This window comes from Pseudoliparis swirei, chromosome 1 (genome assembly GCF_029220125.1).
Source record: "Pseudoliparis swirei isolate HS2019 ecotype Mariana Trench chromosome 1, NWPU_hadal_v1, whole genome shotgun sequence".
Lineage (NCBI taxonomy): Eukaryota > Metazoa > Chordata > Actinopteri > Perciformes > Liparidae > Pseudoliparis > Pseudoliparis swirei.
In genome coordinates this window covers 19,623,800-19,642,046 of record NC_079388.1, presented here as the reverse complement: position 1 = coordinate 19,642,046, position 18,247 = coordinate 19,623,800, and the positions used below count along the sequence as shown (strand labels likewise).

At 42.6% G+C, this 18,247-nt stretch overlaps 1 protein-coding gene across 1 annotated transcript; it reads right to left on the bottom strand.

Annotated features, from left to right (window-relative positions):
- Positions 1-5,373: 5,373 nt before the first annotated feature.
- On the bottom strand, positions 5,374-16,158 carry LOC130203619 (voltage-dependent calcium channel gamma-6 subunit-like). Its single transcript, XM_056429989.1, has 7 exons — positions 16,101-16,158; positions 10,806-11,388; positions 10,272-10,382; positions 9,444-9,552; positions 8,419-8,493; positions 7,140-7,277; positions 5,374-6,651 (listed from the first exon to the last, which is right to left on the bottom strand). The coding sequence occupies exons 2-7, from the start codon at positions 10,992-10,994 to the stop codon at positions 6,434-6,436; spliced, it is 840 nt and encodes a 279-aa protein (XP_056285964.1). The 5' UTR covers positions 10,995-11,388; positions 16,101-16,158; the 3' UTR covers positions 5,374-6,433.
- Between the last annotated feature and the right edge of the window lie 2,089 nt (positions 16,159-18,247).

Sequence of the window (18,247 nt, the reverse complement as noted above, 5' to 3'; positions counted from 1 at the left end):
GAAACTGAGCATGTTGAGTCTCTGTTTGATGAAACTGAGCATGTTGAGTGTCTGTTTGATGAAACTGAGCATGTTGAGTCTCTGGGTGATGAAACTGAGCATGTTGAGTGTCTGTTTGATGAAACTGAGCATGTTGAGTGTCTGTTTGATGAAACTGAGCATGTTGAGTGTCTGTTTGATGAAACTGAGCATGTTGAGTGTCTGTTTGATGAAACTGAGCATGTTGAGTGTCTGTTTGATGAAACTGAGCATGTTGAGTGTCTGTTTGATGAAACTGAGCATGTTGAGTCTCTGTTTGATGAAACTGAGCATGTTGAGTGTCTGTTTGATGAAACTGAGCATGTTGAGTCTCTGTTTGATGAAACTGAGCATGTTGAGTGTCTGTTTGATGAAACTGAGCATGTTGAGTCTCTGTTTGATGAAACTGAGCATGTTGAGTCTCTGTTTGATGAAACTGAGCATGTTGAGTGTCTGTTTGATGAAACTGAGCATGTTGAGTCTCTGGGTGATGAAACTGAGCATGTTGAGTGTCTGTTTGATGAAACTGAGCATGTTGAGTCTCTGTTTGATGAAACTGAGCATGTTGAGTCTCTGTTTGATGAAACTGAGCATGTTGAGTGTCTGTTTGATGAAACTGAGCATGTTGAGTGTCTGTTTGATGAAACTGAGCATGTTGAGTCTCTGTTTGATGAAACTGAGCATGTTGAGTCTCTGTTTGATGAAACTGAGCATGTTGAGTGTCTGTTTGATGAAACTGAGCATGTTGAGTCTCTGGGTGATGAAACTGAGCATGTTGAGTCTCTGTTTGATGAAACTGAGCATGTTGAGTGTCTGTTTGATGAAACTGAGCATGTTGAGTCTCTGTTTGATGAAACTGAGCATGTTGAGTGTCTGTTTGATGAAACTGAGCATGTTGAGTCTCTGTTTGATGAAACTGAGCATGTTGAGTGTCTGTTTGATGAAACTGAGCATGTTGAGTGTCTGTTTGATGAAACTGAGCATGTTGAGTCTCTGGTTGATGAAACTGAGCTTGTTGAGTGTCTGTTTGATGAAACTGAGCATGTTGAGTGTCTGTTTGATGAAACTGAGCATGTTGAGTCTCTGTTTGATGAAACTGAGCATGTTGAGTGTCTGTTTGATGAAACTGAGCATGTTGAGTGTCTGTTTGATGAAACTGAGCATGTTGAGTCTCTGTTTGATGAAACTGAGCATGTTGAGTCTCTGTTTGATGAAACTGAGCATGTTGAGTGTCTGGGTGATGAAACTGAGCATGTTGAGTCTCTGGGTGATGAAACTGAGCATGTTGAGTCTCTGGGTGATGAAACTGAGCATGTTGAGTGTCTGTTTGATGAAACTGAGCATGTTGAGTCTCTGTTTGATGAAACTGAGCATGTTGAGTGTCTGTTTGATGAAACTGAGCATGTTGAGTCTCTGTTTGATGAAACTGAGCATGTTGAGTGTCTGTTTGATGAAACTGAGCATGTTGAGTGTCTGTTTGATGAAACTGAGCATGTTGAGTCTCTGGGTGATGAAACTGAGCATGTTGAGTGTCTGTTTGATGAAACTGAGCATGTTGAGTCTCTGTTTGATGAAACTGAGCATGTTGAGTCTCTGTTTGATGAAACTGAGCATGTTGAGTCTCTGTTTGATGAAACTGAGCATGTTGAGTGTCTGTTTGGTGAAACTGAGCATTTTGAGTGTCTGTTTGATGAAACTGAGCATGTTGAGTCTCTGGGTGATGAAACTGAGCATGTTGAGTCTCTGTTTGATGAAACTGAGCATGTTGAGTCTCTGTTTGATGAAACTGAGTATGTTGAGTCTCTGGGTGATGAAACTGAGCATGTTGAGTCTCTGTTTGATGAAACTGAGCATGTTGAGTCTCTGTTTGATGAAACTGAGCATGTTGAGTCTCTGTTTGATGAAACTGAGCATGTTGAGTCTCTGTTTGATGAAACTGAGCATGTTGAGTCTCTGGGTAAACGTTCACACTAAACCTGTCCGGTGAAACTCAACACACGCGTGTGCGTCTCTGAAGCGCCGCACGGCAAACGGGAAGTATTATTCTTTGTCGTGAATTCCGAAGCCGTGAAGTTTTCTTAACGAGCTTTAACATCATTGCGTTCCAACCAGACGGAGCAGAGCTCCCATGATGCACCTGGCTCTCCCGTGTTGATGCGTTCTCGTGCGGTACGGTGTTTAGCTGCCGCCTCCTGTCGGCTTTCATGAGTCACCAGGAGTCTGACACCAAGGAGACATTCAGCAGATTTAATTTCCCCTCTTCGGTCAGCCCGGTCTCCTCCTCCTCTTCCTCCTCTTCTTCCTCCTCCTCTTCCTCTTCCTCTTCTTCTTTCTCTTCCTCCTGCAGGCTCGTTGACAGGCGTCCATGTTTCCTGTTGTTCTCCGGTCACGCGACAGATTGAACTTCACACTTTCTTTATATTTGAACATTCCTTTTGTAAAAACTAGGATAAGTTATCCTGATTACTGAAGTCTGGTTCAACTACTGGGGCGGCTGTAGCTCAGTGGGGTAAGGGGGTCGTCCTGCAACCCCAAGGTTGTCGGTTCGATCCCCGCTCTCCCCATTAGTTGCAAGTCGAAGTGTCCTTGAGCAAGGCACTGAACCCCCAGTTGCTTCCCGGGCGCATCACTGCAGCCCACTGCTCCTTAATAACTAAGGATGGGTTAAATGCAGAGAACTAATTTCCCCTTGGGGATTAATAAAGTATATATCTTATCTTATCTTATCTCTTATCTATCCTGATTACTAAAGTCTGGTTTAACTATCCTGATTACTAAAGTCTGGTTTAACTATCCTGATTACTGAAGTCTGGTTCAACTATCCTGATTACTGAAGTCTGGTTTAACTATCCTGATTACTAAAGTCTGGTTTAACTATCCTGATTACCGAAGTCTGGTTCAACTATCCTGATTACTGAAGTCTGGTTCAACTATCCTGATTACTGAAGTCTGGTTCAACTATCCTGATTACTGAAGTCTGGTTTAACTATCCTGATTACTAAAGTCTGGTTTAACTATCCTGATTACCGAAGTCTGGTTCAACTATCCTGATTACTGAAGTCTGGTTCAACTATCCTGATTACTGAAGTCTGGTTCAACTATCCTGATTACTAAAGTCTGGTTTAACTATCCTGATTACTGAAGTCTGGTTCAACTATCCTGATTACTAAAGTCTGGTTTAACTATCCTGATTACTGAAGTCTGGTTCAACTATCCTGATTACTGAAGTCTGGTTTAACTATCCTGATTACTAAAGTCTGGTTTAACTATCCTGATTACCGAAATCTGGTTCAACTATCCTGATTACTGAAGTCTGGTTCAACTATCCTGATTACTGAAGTCTGGTTCAACTATCCTGATTACTGAAGTCTGGTTTAACTATCCTAATTACTAAAGTCTGGTTTAACTATCCTGATTACCGAAGTCTGGTTCAACTATCCTGATTACTGAAGTCTGGTTCAACTATCCTGATTACTGAAGTCTGGTTCAACTATCCTGATTACTAAAGTCTGGTTTAACTATCCTGATTACTGAAGTCTGGTTCAACTATCCTGATTACTAAAGTCTGGTTTAACTATCCTGATTACTGAAGTCTGGTTCAACTATCCTGATTACTAAAGTCTGGTTTATCTATCCTGATTACTGAAGTCTGGTTCAACTATCCTGATTACTGAAGTCTGGTTCAACTATCCTGATTACTAAAGTCTGGTTTAACTATCCTGATTACTGAAGTCTGGTTTAACTATCCTGATTACTGAAGTCTGGATCAACTATCCTGATTACCGAAGTCAGTTTTATCTATCCTGATTACTAAAGTCTGGTTTAACTATCCTGATTACTGAAGTCTGGATCAACTATCCTGATTACTAAAGTCTGGTTTAACTATCCTGATTAGTGAAGTCTGGTTCAACTATCCTGATTACTGAAGTCTGGATCAACTATCCTGATTACTGAAGTCTGGTTTATCTATCCTGATTACTGAAGTCTGGATCAACTATCCTGATTACTAAAGTCTGGTTTAACTATCCTGATTACTGGTCCTGTTCACAGGACAATGTGAGTGACAGGTGCCAGGTGAGTAAGTAGTAACTCAGTGGGGGAGGAGGCGGGGCTTGTAGCACACATGAAGAAAAGTTGTACGCTTGCCTGTCTTCAAAACTTGAGAGCCCTGCGGTGGTAAGGAGGGGGGACGGGGGGGGGGGGTGCTAGTGACATTTTCTTTGCTCCGAGAAGAGTTGTTGACGGGGGTCCTATATTTAGCCGTGGAGGTCGCAGCCAAAACGGCCGTGGAAGGAGGTCAGTGTGGTGACTGAGAACCGGAGCGTTGGTAACGTCAGCGTGATAAAGAGGGGAGAGAGAGAGAGAGGGAGAGAAAGAGGGAGAGAGAGAGAGAGGTGTCGAGAGCACAATCCAGGAGGTCACGCTCAGCCTCGACCCGCCAAACTGATTCCAAAGTAACGCCGATAGTCGCGATGACATCACCCGTCACCTGCTCAGTACGCCGCCTTCAGGCGCCGGCGGAAATATGAGAATCCGGATCCCGAGAAAAAAGGTAAAGAGGGCCGTGTGCGGATCGAATAACACACGACTGCAACATCCCGGGTTCACATTTAGCCGGGGACCTTTGTTGTGGGTCACCGGACTCCTCCCCCCCCCCCCCCCCCTCCTGACGCTCCTCAAAGTTCAAAGTTCGCTCTCAGGGAGAAGGTCTGGGAAGCCAGATGAAGGTTAAGAAGCTCCGGGAAGTTGGTTATTATCTATGATCATGAAGGCAGCTGTGAGACGTAGAGACTAATGCCACGCCTGATTCGTTTGTATTTTATTCAAATTCAAATGAGAATAAAGCTTCAGAATATTTTCATAAATGAACTCTGAGAACAAACTGACGGAGAGAAAACGTCCTTGATTAACATTTTAACGGAGACAACACCTCCCCAGCTGATTACTGATTATATTAAGGTAATACATTGTCGTATAAGAAGTTGTCTTAAAGGTTATGTTACAATGTGCAACATTAGGAATTGTCTAAAAAGTAACTCTCGGGAGAAACTGCACATGCAGAGATGAAGTGGTCAAGAAAAAAGAATTTAAATAAAATATGGGTTTCGGACTGTTATAATTAATCATAGCAGATACATGTTACGTTGGCTATGAAATAATTATGCTTTACATTTAAAGCCGATGAAAAATCCAGCTTAAAACTCTCAAAAATGGACTCAACAAATATGCAAATATCAGTTTTTTGTGTGTTGTTTTATCGAGTGCCGTAAAAAGCGACGACGGCCATTGAGGAGGCGGAGCCTGTGAGCCGAGGCACGTGGCGACGGGGGTGCAGAATGAGAGTGGATGTGGACATTAAATATTCATGACATGTTTAATAATAAAATGAAGGTCATTCATACTCAATCGATGCCGATCAAAGAAAGAAAAGAAGAAAGAAAAGCTTATTTAAAACCCGGCACGCGTTCGCTTATCAACGTTTACATAAAGTGAGACGCTGAATTAAAAATGAAGCATGTGTGTGATGTCTAAGACAATGTGAGACTTGATGAGGACAGAAAGACAAGTAAAAAAATATCAAGCTTGAAATGAATGAATAGTGATGAGTTATAAATATATATATATATATATATTTATATATATATCAATATATAAATATATATATATATATATCAATATATCAATATATAAATCTATAAATATATATTGATATATTTATATTTTTATATTAAAAAAGGATGTCACATGACTAAATGCATTTAATGTATTGGTAATGAACGTCTCTTGGTGGTAGTTGGGGAACAACACAAAACATCCATCACACACAGACGCACAAACATCGCTGGAGAACAAAAATAAGTTTCTTAAATGAGGTTCTCTGATTGGAGGACAGTAAACCGTTCTGTTCATTCATTTCTAACTAAACGAGGGGAGAGGAAGCAAGGAAACATGTTGATATTCATCTTGATGAACATGTGAGCGTGGAGTTCAGCCCAGAGCTGGCGTTCACATTAAATCCTTAATCCGGCTCTAAAACAGGATTTTGTGAATTCGTTCAGTTCATGTCAAAGGAGTGAAATACTTCAATAAAATAGATTAAAAAAGACAAATGACAGTAATTGAATGAATGAACTGACGGTTAATGTCCTCCAACCCTTGTAAGATAGTAAGACAATAAAGGGCCGTTTCCCAACCACGTCTGAGCATTAAGATCTAATAACACGGCGTTCTCGTGTAACTGTTAGCATGTTCAGCTGCTCACGGGGTTCAGAGAGATTAGGAAAGATAAAGGTATGTTGGTACTGGACATTATGGTAATGTTGAGAGATAAATGAATCCTCTGAAATCTCTTTTACTCGGACGTGTTTGGGAAAGCCCTGGCGCTCCGTCCTCGTGCAACGCCGCCTCCGAGCCACTAGCTGCTGCCGTCCTGACGGAGGCACCTCCGCCAGGGGCTGTAGGGCAGCGCCAGCAGCAGGAAGAGGACGCCGCCCACGATGAGGATGGCGCCCGCGCAGCCGATGCACGACACCGACCAGGACAGCTCGTGGTGGAGGGGAACCGTGTGGTCGCTGGCCAGGAAGGCCAGGACGGACTGGTGGAACACGATCAGAGTGACGAGCACCAGAGCACCTGAGGGAGAGACACCGATGAGTCCGAATATTATGAACCTCGAGCGAACTCCAATGGAGAAGGATACACTCTCATTGGAATGTTATCTTGTATTTATTTTATTCATTTTATTCATTTTATTCATTTTATTTATTTCATTTCATTCATTTCATTCATTTCATTCATTTCATTCATTTCATTTATTTTATCATTTAATTCATTTTATTTATGTTATTCATTTCATTCATTAATTTTATTTTATTTATTTATTTTATTTATTTTATTTATTTTATTTATTTTATTTATTTTATTTATTTTATTTATTTTATTTATTTTATTTATTTTATTTATTTTATTTATTTTATTTATTTTATTTATTTTATTGTATATTTGTAAAAACACAAATATTTGCTGCTGCTTCAAGAAATGTCTGTCATTGGGTTGAATAAAGTAAAATCTAATCTCTAATCTAAGATGCACTAAAGGCCAAACGGTTGACCTCCACCGACCTGAGAGAATGAAGCAGACGGACGCCGGCTTGAGGAAGAAGACGATCTCTTTGCTGAGAGCCATGGTGATGCAGATGACCCCCATCACCATCAGGAACAGGCTGAACAGGGCCAACATGGCCGCAGCCACATTCAGGTCTGCACAGAAGAAGAACAAAAGGAGAACCGAGGAGTCACCTGGACGTTTAAACACCTGTTAGCAAAGTCGACATGGCTTTGGAACTGGATGGATGAGGCCAATCAAAGAGCTTTCAGTTTGACATGTTCATGGAAAACAGATTCAACTATGTCGAGGTGTTTTCAGGAGAGGAGGCTGATCGCAAACAAGACACATACAAATCTCTACGCAGAGAAAGGCATCATGGGTAACCATAAGCCCACACCCGCTCACATTAGAGCTGAAAGCCATCAAAATCTATCTTGGTTTGATCCACTGGAGAATATTTAAAAGATATCAACCCTCACGTTCAGTTTTTAGGACCATAAAGATGATTTATATTTGCTCTGGATTTTTTTGGGAGGATCATTTTTGGAAGATGATGAACAATTATTATTGCTTCATGATTCCTCTTTTCACGAAGTAATACAATCACAGTTCTAGTGCCTTGTCTCGTACACTGACGGCTGTACATTATCTATTTATTTATTTTTATTATTTTTATTATTTCATTATTTTATTATTATTATTATTATCTCTTCTTCTTCTTATTTTTAATTATTGTTTATTTAATTCATTAAATGTATTAAATTCATTACATTTTTTAATTTTTTTTATTTTTTTTATTTTTTTTATTTATTTCATTCATTTAATTCATTTTATTTATTTTATTTATTTCATTCATATTTAAATACTCAAATTTATAATGCCCTGGTATTTTATTCATTCTTTTGTATATTTGTATTCTATCTTTTTTTAGATTTTAAATGCACGTCTGTCGCTCGTCATTCTCCGTCGTGACCTCACGGCGTTGTGAAAGGAGAGGTGAGGGGAACATGCTCGGAGACTCTCCGGCGTGGGCGGAAAGGATTTCAAGCACTCAGCGAGCAGACAATGGCCGACCTGAGAGAGGGCAGCGAGGAAGAGGTGAGGGGAGAGGAGAGAGGAAAGGATGCAGAGAAGACAAAGGGGGCGGGTGACGGACAGGCGACGGAGGGAATAAAACAAGAGCGTCGGTAGATGGAGATGGAGGGGGAAGAAGATATGTATGGAGAGAAAGGAGGGAGTGGGCGAGGGAAAAGGAAAAGGCCACGAGAGCCCGAGAGAGGCAGCGTGACTTACTCTTTCTCGTCGTCTTCTGGAACATCACGGCGTTTTTCCCCGTGGTGAAGAACTTGAAGTAGGTGCAGTTTGACTCTGAGGGAGGAAGGAAGGAAAACAAAGATGGAGGGTCGTTTGTTAAAATGAGAGAATCCGTGAACGACGTGTTGATGAACGTCTCGTTGTTGTTCAAGTGAAGGTGGCGGTCCGGAGCATCTATATGCTATTAGCATGCAGCCGCCACGCCGATGTGTTACTGTAGTTGGGAGTTTGGCCATTGGAATGGAATGTGACGCCAGTTTCCTCACACACACATCACTCCTAATCAGTGTGTTCAAAGCTGCATCCTCTGGGAGTTCTGGGCTGTTCTCTTCAGCCAGCAGGGTGGCTTCACGAAATGTCTAATCCCATCAAAAAATGCAATTAATTTAATTAATTTAATTCATTCAATTAATTGAATTTATATAATTTATTCATTTAATTTAATTCATTTAATTTATTTTATTCATTTTATTCATTTTATTCATTTTATTCATTTTATTCATTTTATTTATTTCATTTATTTTATTCATAACGTATTACATTTTATTCATTGGTATTCATTTTTTTCAAATGTAATTTAATTTAATTATTATTCTTTTCTTTTAATATTTTTTTCTTCATTTTTTCATATTACTTTAAAAAAATACTTTTTTACATTTTTTATATTTTTCATATTATATTTAGTTTATATAGCTATTTAATATGTTTCCTCAACCCGAGCAATATCTTACACATGAATTTTCAACGGGACTTTTCAAAACATATACAAATAAAGACTCAGACCTTAAATAACGAGCCGAGGACTTCCGAAATCACAATGACGTAATCCTTTCACCCAAAAGCAACTTCACAAAGCAACTTGACGATGTAACAATGACTCCGTCCAGACGGCCGTCACACAGCGAGCCCCGCATCATCGTCTTAAAACTCACACACTCCTACACACACTCAGCTATCATAAAGGTCAGACAGCCCCCCCGACCGGTCGGTGCATTGTGAGTCACCTCCGGGTAGTTCTGCAGGGCCACAGCTCTCTCTCTCCGGGTCGATGTCCGACACCCACAAGGTCTTTGTGCAGCCCTTCCACAGCCCGTAGTGCGCTGTCAGACACGTCTGCACAAAGAAAGACGGAAAGAAGTAAAGATCAGAGAGGTCCAATCCAAATGTATTATTAATGACAACGAGCTGTACAATAAAGAAATATAACTATACAACGAACAGACATGATTAAATGACACAAATATAGAATGGCAACTCTCAGTTTTATTTCATTTTACTTTTTAATCACATCTTTTATTTAACATTTTTTTTACTTTTTTATTTTTTCAAATATTTAAATATTTATATATATAAATATATATAGTTTTTTTTCATTTTCTTGCCCTGCTATTTTATTTCCTTTCATTGTATTTTAATGTTTTGCTGCTGCTTCAAGAAATTTCCCCCTCGGGATGAATGAAGTAAAATCGAATATAAATATAAATTTAAAAGCTAGAGAATTGCTTCTTTTTTTCTTCAAACGGGCAATGTCAGGGTCAGCCTAACTGAACGGAGGCCTCTCTGAGCTTCAGCTGTGATCTGGGGGGACAACTAGGAGCAGCCGGTCAGCTGACCCGAGTGACCTCGAAGGGGAGCAGGTTGTAATAGGTGGGAGAGATTTAAGTAAGTAAACAACAACATCGTAAACCTAATCCTTGAGCCAGTGAAGAAACGCGCTCTGGGAAATCACTGCCTAGTTGTGGTTTTTGGACTTTAGGAAAACATCCCCGCACAGATTAATATACATATCCACCATTCGTAGAAAAGCTCCCCGTTTATCGCCACTACTGCACCTGGTTGTTGTAGAAATGCTTGGGAGGAGACAGCTCCACCCAGAACTCTGTGCCCATCCCGAGCACCATCAGGACCACGCCCACGATGGCCACGAAGAACGCCAACTTGATCTGGAGTCAGCACAAACAGCAAACAGTGAGGTATGTTCACATCGTGGAAATGACTCAATTTAAAAGCAGCTTTTCGAGCTCTTTCCCATGTGTACGTTTTATCTTAATCTCAGATTAAAGGACATGAACGCTACCAAAGGGAAAGAAGAATCTCCGGAAGATGTTTTTTCATGTCCTCAACAGATGGGAGAGTTGTGTCCGGTATGCGTTGGGTTTAGAGTGTCAGGGTTTGGGAATTCAGCTCCTTAACAATGTTGAATATGTGCGGGTAATTATTTCCTACCTCATGGTTCTCGTGGTTACGTAACATGTCATTGCCGTAATTTTAAAGGTCTCCTTTTGGTCTGGGGCAAATACTTATTACGCCCAATTCCTGCTTCGCGATGGGTCCCGTTAGCTTGGCGAATGTTCCCGTTAGCTCACCTTCCCTTCCTGGGCCTCGCTCATGCCGGATCCCGCCGACGTCGTCCTGCGCCGCTTGTTCCCCCTGCCGCGTCCGATCTTGAGGCCGGACAGACCCGCCGCACCCTGGGGTGCTCCTCCCGGTGCGGCCACCCCTCCCGGCCCGACAGTACGGCCCTCCTCGTCGGTCACCATAAAAGTAGACCACATGTTGTGATGGGGGGGGGGGGGGGGGGGGGAAGGACTATGACAGCCGAGTGGGGAATCAGTTGGGTGAGCGGTACAAAATAAAACAAGAATCAGGGAAACCTGAGACAGTGTTAACGTAAGATAAAGTCAGACAGGTGTCCCCACAGGAAGCAAGAACATTTAAAAACTATGAGATAAGAACTACAAAAAAGTGTCGTACAAAAGTCAAAGAAAAGGTCAGCAGTCAAAGGTCGGAATCATCTTCCTCTGGAAAAAGAGTTTTGGAAAAAAAGTGGTTGCTTTGATGAACTGATGAATCATCGTGAAGTAAGAAAATGTCAAAAGTCCGTGTAGCAAAGTGTGGCCCCTGAGAGCCGCTAGAGGTAGAAGTCAGGAGAGGAGGAAGTGATGCTTCCTGGAGATGGAAAAAGAAGAATACAAGAAAAGAGGAGAATGCAGAAAGTAACTATGAAAGGCTTTTATGTACATAATCACATGAGAAAAGAGATGCTGGTCTCTTCACAGGACCTTTTAAAAGTTTATAAAGAAAATAAATGTATTGTCAGAAGAACAATGAAGGTACATGTTATCATCTTTACTGACTTCATCCAGTGAGTTGGCCAAACTGCTCTGGTACAGTACGTGGTCTGGCTCTAACTTTGATACGGGATCTGGGCTATTTGTTGATAAGTACCGTTTGAAGGAAAGTGTTGCCCAACAAGGGGAACGGTCACTTGACTCTCCCTCTGAACTCAAGTTACAGCAGCATGGCTTCCTTTGACATTGGAACAATATTACACTATCTATAGAGGAATATACTGGAGAGAAAGAGCTGCTTACATGAACCATACCGGGTTCTGCGGCTTGTCCCCAGATAGGAAAACCTATCTTCTTTCCTAGGAGAATTTTTAATGAAAGATTCCTCTTTATAAGGTTATACCTGGAACCTTTTTACAGGGTTCATACCTTCAGAACCCTCGATGTTCTCTAGAGAACCTCTTTAAGATTGTAGTGGTTCTAATAACTCAACCCGGAAACAAGAACTCTTTCATAGTTCCTCGTGAAGGTCGGCGTGGTGTTTGGGGTCATCGCCTTTTGACTCCCATGCGTCCAACAATCCTTGAAAAAAAGGCTTCCTTGTGTAAAAAGGGTTCTTAATGAAACCTTAGTGCCACAAAGAACCTATGAAAAAGACACTTCAGGGTTCTTCAGTAACAAATGGTTCTGGTTCAAACCGCCGCACCTTCGGTAGGAGCACCTTGTGTATGACGAAGGCGTGACCCAGCCTCCTCTTCCTCTGCTTGGCTTAGCCTGGTATTCTTACTCAGACCCTTCCAATCTCTCTCCTTGTGCGCAAACCCAATCCAACCAACCGATCCAACCAACCAATCCAAGTGATCCAACTAACTGATCCAACCGATCCAACCAACTGATCCAACCAATCCAAACAACTGATCCAACCGATCGAACCAACCGATCCAACCAACCGATCCAACCAACCGATCCAACCAACCAATCCAAGTGATCCAACTAACTGATCCAACCGATCCAACCAACTGATCCAACCAATCCAACCAACCAACCAATCCAAGTGATCCAACCAACTGATCCAACCGATCCAACCAACTGATCCAACCAATCCAACCAACCGATCCAACCGATCCAACCAACTGATCCAACCGATCCAACCAACTGATCCAACCAATCCAACCAACCGATCCAACCGATCCAACCAACTGATCCAAACAATCCAACCAACCGATTCAATTCAATTCAGTTTATTTGTATAGCCCAATTTCACAAATTACAAATTTGTCTCGGAGTGCTTTACAATCTGTACACATAGACATCCCTGCCCCAAAACCTCACATCGGACCAGGAAAAACTCCCAAATAACCCTTCAGGGGTAAAAAAGGGAAGAAACCTGGAGGAGAGCAACAGAGGAGGATCCCTCTCCAGGATGGACAGATGCAATAGATGTAATGTGTACAGAAGGACAGATTTAGAGTTAAAATACATTCAATGAATATGACAGAGTGTATGAATAGTTCATAGTAGGCATATTCCACGATGGAGACCTCCACGATCCATCAGGCAGATGGCGGTGGGGAGGAGGAGGCGGAGTCTCAACAGTGGGAGTCTCAACAGGACAGTGGCGTAGTCATGAGCAGGAATTCCACGACCCAGACGATCCATCAGGCAGATAGGATCTATGCCGTCTCATAGGGTCCGATGACCCCATGAGACGTGAAGTCAAAAGGACTCCGGGGAGAAAGCAGAGTTAGTAACGTGTGATTGAGAGATGAAAATTCATCCTTAAGGAGAGAAAAGAGGAGATAGGTACTCAGTGCATCCTAAACGTCCCCCGGCAGCTATAAGCCTATAGCAGCATATCAAGGGGCTGGACCAGGGCAAACCTGATTCAGCCCTAACTATAAGCTCTGTCAAAGAGGAAGGTCTTAAGTCTACTCTTAAACGAGGTGACTGTGTCTGCCTCCCGGACTGAAATTGGAAGCTGGTTCCATAAAGAGGAGCTTGATAACTAAAGGCTCTGGCTCCCATTCTACTTTTTAAGACTCTAGGAACTACAAGTAGTCCCGCATTTAGTGAGCGTAGCTCTCTAGTGGGGCAATATGGTACTACAAGCTCCTTAAGATATGATGGTGCATCACCAATCAAGGCTTTGTACGTTAAGAGAAGAATTTTAAAAGTGATTCTTGATTTTACTGGGAGCCAGTGCAGAGCAGCTAGTGCAGGAGTGATGTGATCTCTTTTCTTAGTTTGAGTGAGAACATGAGCTGCAGCATTCTGGATCAACTGGAGGGACCTAAGAGATTTATTAGAGCAGCCTGATAATAAGGAGTTGCAGTAATCCAGTCTCGAAGTAACGAACGCGTGAACCAATTTTTCTGCATCTTTTTGAGACAAGATGTGCCTGATTTTTGAAATATTACGTACCAACCAACTAATCCAACCGATCCAACCAACCAATCCAACCGATCCAACCAACCAATCCAACCAACCGATCCAACCAATCCAACCAACCAATCCAACCAATCCAACCGATCCAACCAACCGATCCAACCGATCCAACCAACAAAGGAAAAGCAGTACTAGCCAATCAGAGGCTTGAGCTTAACGAGCCGTATATTGAGATCCAATTCAATGCAGGCGGAATCGTGATAACAAGGAAAGTATTCAAATACTGATTGCAAAAACCTAACACTGATTAGTGAGTAGTTTAAGGAAGTAGTTTGGGGAGGATTCGTTCACAAAGAGTCGCTTTAAACAAACTTTATCACCCAAGTGAATGTCATGCAATGGAGTGAATTTTGACCACAGGGCAGATTAGGTCTTCTAGAGCTTCCTTGACACAAAAATTATTTCTAAAAATTAAAAAAGATGACTCTTAAATGAGTCCTAGTACCTTTAGAGTGAACAAATTGGTTCCTCTGTCAGTCAAATCTCACGATGTAAGGAGAAAGTCTCTCTACTACGGCTCAGTGTATGCAGAACAAAGACAGTAACGGTATGCATTCTCCAGAATTAAGAAAATTCATGAATTAAGAAAAGCACAGAGCCAGAGAGCGTCTCCTCCAATCCCAAACAATTGGCTGTGCTGTCTGTTCTCCCATTAGGACATAAAAGCACTTAACATAGTGGAATCACAATCAATTATCTATTTAGAGATGTTATGCGACAGCAAAAAAAAAGAAAAGGCATAGCTGGAATCACAACCTGCCATCTATTCTGAGACGTACCTCTGCGGCCACAAACCGCTCATCGTGTTCGAGCCGTAAACCAATTATCTATTCCGAGAAGCCCCGCGGTGGAGCTGTCACGCGGTCCACGCCGCCGAGGATTTGAATCTTGAACCCTTCAACGTGCGTCGGGTCGAGCGGAGCAGCTGTCCAGCCGCCCGCCGAGACGCGACGCGCAAGCCCCGCCTCTCGTTAACAGGAATGAAACTCTCGCCCCCGCGGGGACGACGCGGAGCTTCGCTTTCCCATCGCGGTCGGTGTCGTTTGACAAGCTAACGAGCGGCAGCGCTTTTATTTTGTCATAACATTCAGTAATGTGTTCGTGGAATGCAGAAAACGACAGAAAACGACTCACGCTGCGATCAACACAGATATTATCGGTGAATTCAGATTCAGTCGAGCCAGAAATATTACGCCAATACATCTATCAAATGATGCATGTCTGCACATCGGATGCACATGTACAAAGCACCAACAAGGTGCTTCATGTACAGTGTAATATATGCAATGAATAGAAGAAATAACTCTTGTTTAAATGTCTTTTTTTTCAATGTATTTGTCACAAATGCTTTGTCAATCAAAATAAAAAAGTACGATCTTTGTGTTTTATCCATGAGCATGAAGTGAGGTCCGCGGTTTGAGAAACGACATTATATTATATGTCATGTTGAGTAAAAACATTCAGTTGTGTTATTTGTTATTTGTGTTATGAGTCATGCCGTAACTGTCCTGCTACTGGGACTGTAGAATCAAAGTTATCACCAACGGTTCATACTGTGAAGACATGTATCAACTAGTAGTAAAGTGCATGCAAAATTGGTCAATATGGGCTAAAATACACAAAACCTCAGCAAAAAAAAAAAAAGAGCTTTTGCATTTGTCATCACATTCATTCAGTTAAAGTCTAATGTTAGTGAAGAATATGAGAAAATGAGATAAAAGTAAAAAATCTGCCGTCTTTACTGGTGAAATGTGACCACGGCTCTCTTTGCAAGGCGTCCACTTGGCCTCGGAGGAAGAGGAGCGTTGACGCCTGAGGAGGGAACGTACGGCGTTCGGCTTTTGGCTTTTAACACGAGCCGGGGCGCTGGCGCCGCCTGTGAGTTCCTGCGTTCTACCAAACTGGAAACGGGTCCCCGTAAACACTCTACGGGCCACGTTTGAAGAAGAGGTCGGTTCAGATTCATCCCCCCCCCCCCTCCACACACACACACACTAGCCCAACCCTCACACAGTGTCCAGTAGCCTGGATATATCAGGCTTAAACGAGACACATTAGTTAAGATTGTTTGACTTGCTCTGCAACCCCCCCTCCCCCCACCCGCCCGCCGCCCAAACACCACAACAATACGAACAAGTTGCTGACCTGGTTTCTGTGTGTGTGCTTCTGCTCGGAGTGACAGAGGGGCGAGACGAGGAGAGGGAGTGAGCGAGGGAGGGAGTGGGTGGAGGGGCGGGGAGGGTGAGGGAGGGGAAAAAGAAGGGTGGAGGTCGGAGGGGGAGTCGGAGGGGGAGTCGGTGTTACGTCCGATAGAGGATCGGGGGAGGGTGGGGGCAGGGTGGGTGAAAAAGAGCATCAGCTAAATGCCCAAATGTGTGTGTGTGTGTGTGTGTGTGAGTCTGTGTGCGCAAGTATGCACTTATATGTCGGGATGAGAATTGATACGATTTTAACGATTCCTTGCTTATCGATTCGATTCCTTATCGATTCTCTTATCGATTCTTATTGGGCAAGGGGTGGAAAAAAGAGCACAAACGGGTTTATTTACATTAATTTTCTTTTCTATAATTTTCTATAATGCTGCACACACCATATACAGTATGTATACATACACATTTACATTTTTTTAAATAACCAAAAACATTTATACATATTATTCTTGAACTTAAAATAAAACTTACATAACTTAAATAAAATGTATTCTGTTTAATTTAAACATGTTCCTAGAAATTACAGTGCTCCTTCCTTTTTTAAAAAGGGTATATGAACTGAATAATAAGCATGTCTGCTTTCTCCGGGAGGATACGCGATCTCTCAGGACTTATTGTGTCTCCAGCCGTGGAGAACACTCTCTCAGATGGGCTGGAGGATGAACACAAAGATATGAGGAGGTGTACAAGACGTGCTGTAGCCTGTGACCCAGTCAGACGACCAGCCTCTGAACCGGTCTGACTCTGAACCTCATCAGCTACATTGGATGGCAATGGAGATTATTTATATCGTGAAAGCTGGTTTACACAATGAACGCCTCCAAATGTGGACCGGCCCCCTGAACAATACCAGAGACGCGTTCCGATTTATAATTTTTTTCACCTGGCCCGCTGCCGTTGAGATTGCAGTGAGATGCGGAGAAAATGTGAAGTGGTGCTCTTCTCAATAAAACATCTTTGATGGAACGTGTCGCGTCTCGGCCAATCAGCGTTCAGATGCCCACAGCGTTTGGGAAGTTAGGTTAGCTTGAATGTTAGTCCGCTACATCTGCTGCTGTCACGCTGCACGGTGTATCGATACTAACAAAGTACCCGTACGTTAAAAACGATGTGATTTAGCATAGTTTTAGTATCGATACTTCATTAAAAGAGCGATCAGAGCGCACGCTGCTCCGCTCCGTTAAATGCTGTCTGCGCTCAGCCGTAATGCGCGCACACAGGTGAGCGCTCTCTCACCTCACACGAGCACGTTTTGTCGTGTGAAATAGAGCCAAACTTTAGAACGCCTCTGCCTAGTTGCCATGTTTGCTGCAGTCTGAAGAAGAAACTAAAAAAGTTTGCGCGTGCGCAACGCCACAGAGGACCGTTAGCAGAACCATTAAAGAATTTGGCTGACGATCCCAAACAATCGGTTCACTTCGAACCGGTTCTAAAACAGAACCGGTTCTCGATGCCCATCCCTACTTATATGTGGATGTGCGTGTGCATGCCTGTGTATTAGTTTGCAGCCCCTTGAGAATCTGGGTTCCCTGAGCCAAATGTATGTGTGCGTGTGTGTGTCTGTGTGTGTGTGTGTGTGTGTGTGTGTGTGTGTGTGTGTGTGTGTGTGTGTGTGTGTGTGTGTCTGTGTATGGGGTGGAGGGTGGGGAGTGGGGAGGGAGATTACATTACAATCCTTTTTTATTTTGAAGTTTTTCTAAATGAGCAGAAAACAGAGGTCCTCACTTGGTTGGATTTAGTTGATGGACCTCTGTTGGTTGGTTGTGCAGGAATGAGTGTGTATATGCATGAGTGTGTGTGTGTGTGTGTGTGTGTGTAAATATATCAGTTTGTTTACACTAACCTACACATTTTATGGACGAGCCTCTGCTTCAAAACGTACTTTAAATACATCACACACACACACACACACACAGATAAGGAGCCGGGGTTTGTGTGTGTGTGTGTGTGTGTGTGTGTGTGTGTGTGTGTGTGTGTGTGTGTGTGTGTGTGTGTGTGTGTGTGTGTGTGTGTGTGTGTGTGTGTGTGTGTGAGTGAGTGAGATGCTATGCCTCCTTTCGATCTATTTTTGCCGCCCACCTG

What these genes read in the sequence shown, in the direction of transcription:
- LOC130203619 (XM_056429989.1), bottom strand. Translation starts at nt 10,994, where the DNA reads ATGTGGTCTACTTTTATGGTGACCGACGAGGAGGGCCGTACTGTCGGG. An exon ending in CCAGAAGACGACGAGAAAGA is followed by an intron (nt 7,278 to 8,418) that starts GTAAGTCACGCT and finishes TCTTCTGTGCAG; the next exon opens with ACCTGAATGTGGCTGCGGCC. An exon ending in CGTCTGCTTCATTCTCTCAG is followed by an intron (nt 6,652 to 7,139) that starts GTCGGTGGAGGT and finishes TCTCTCCCTCAG; the next exon opens with GTGCTCTGGTGCTCGTCACT.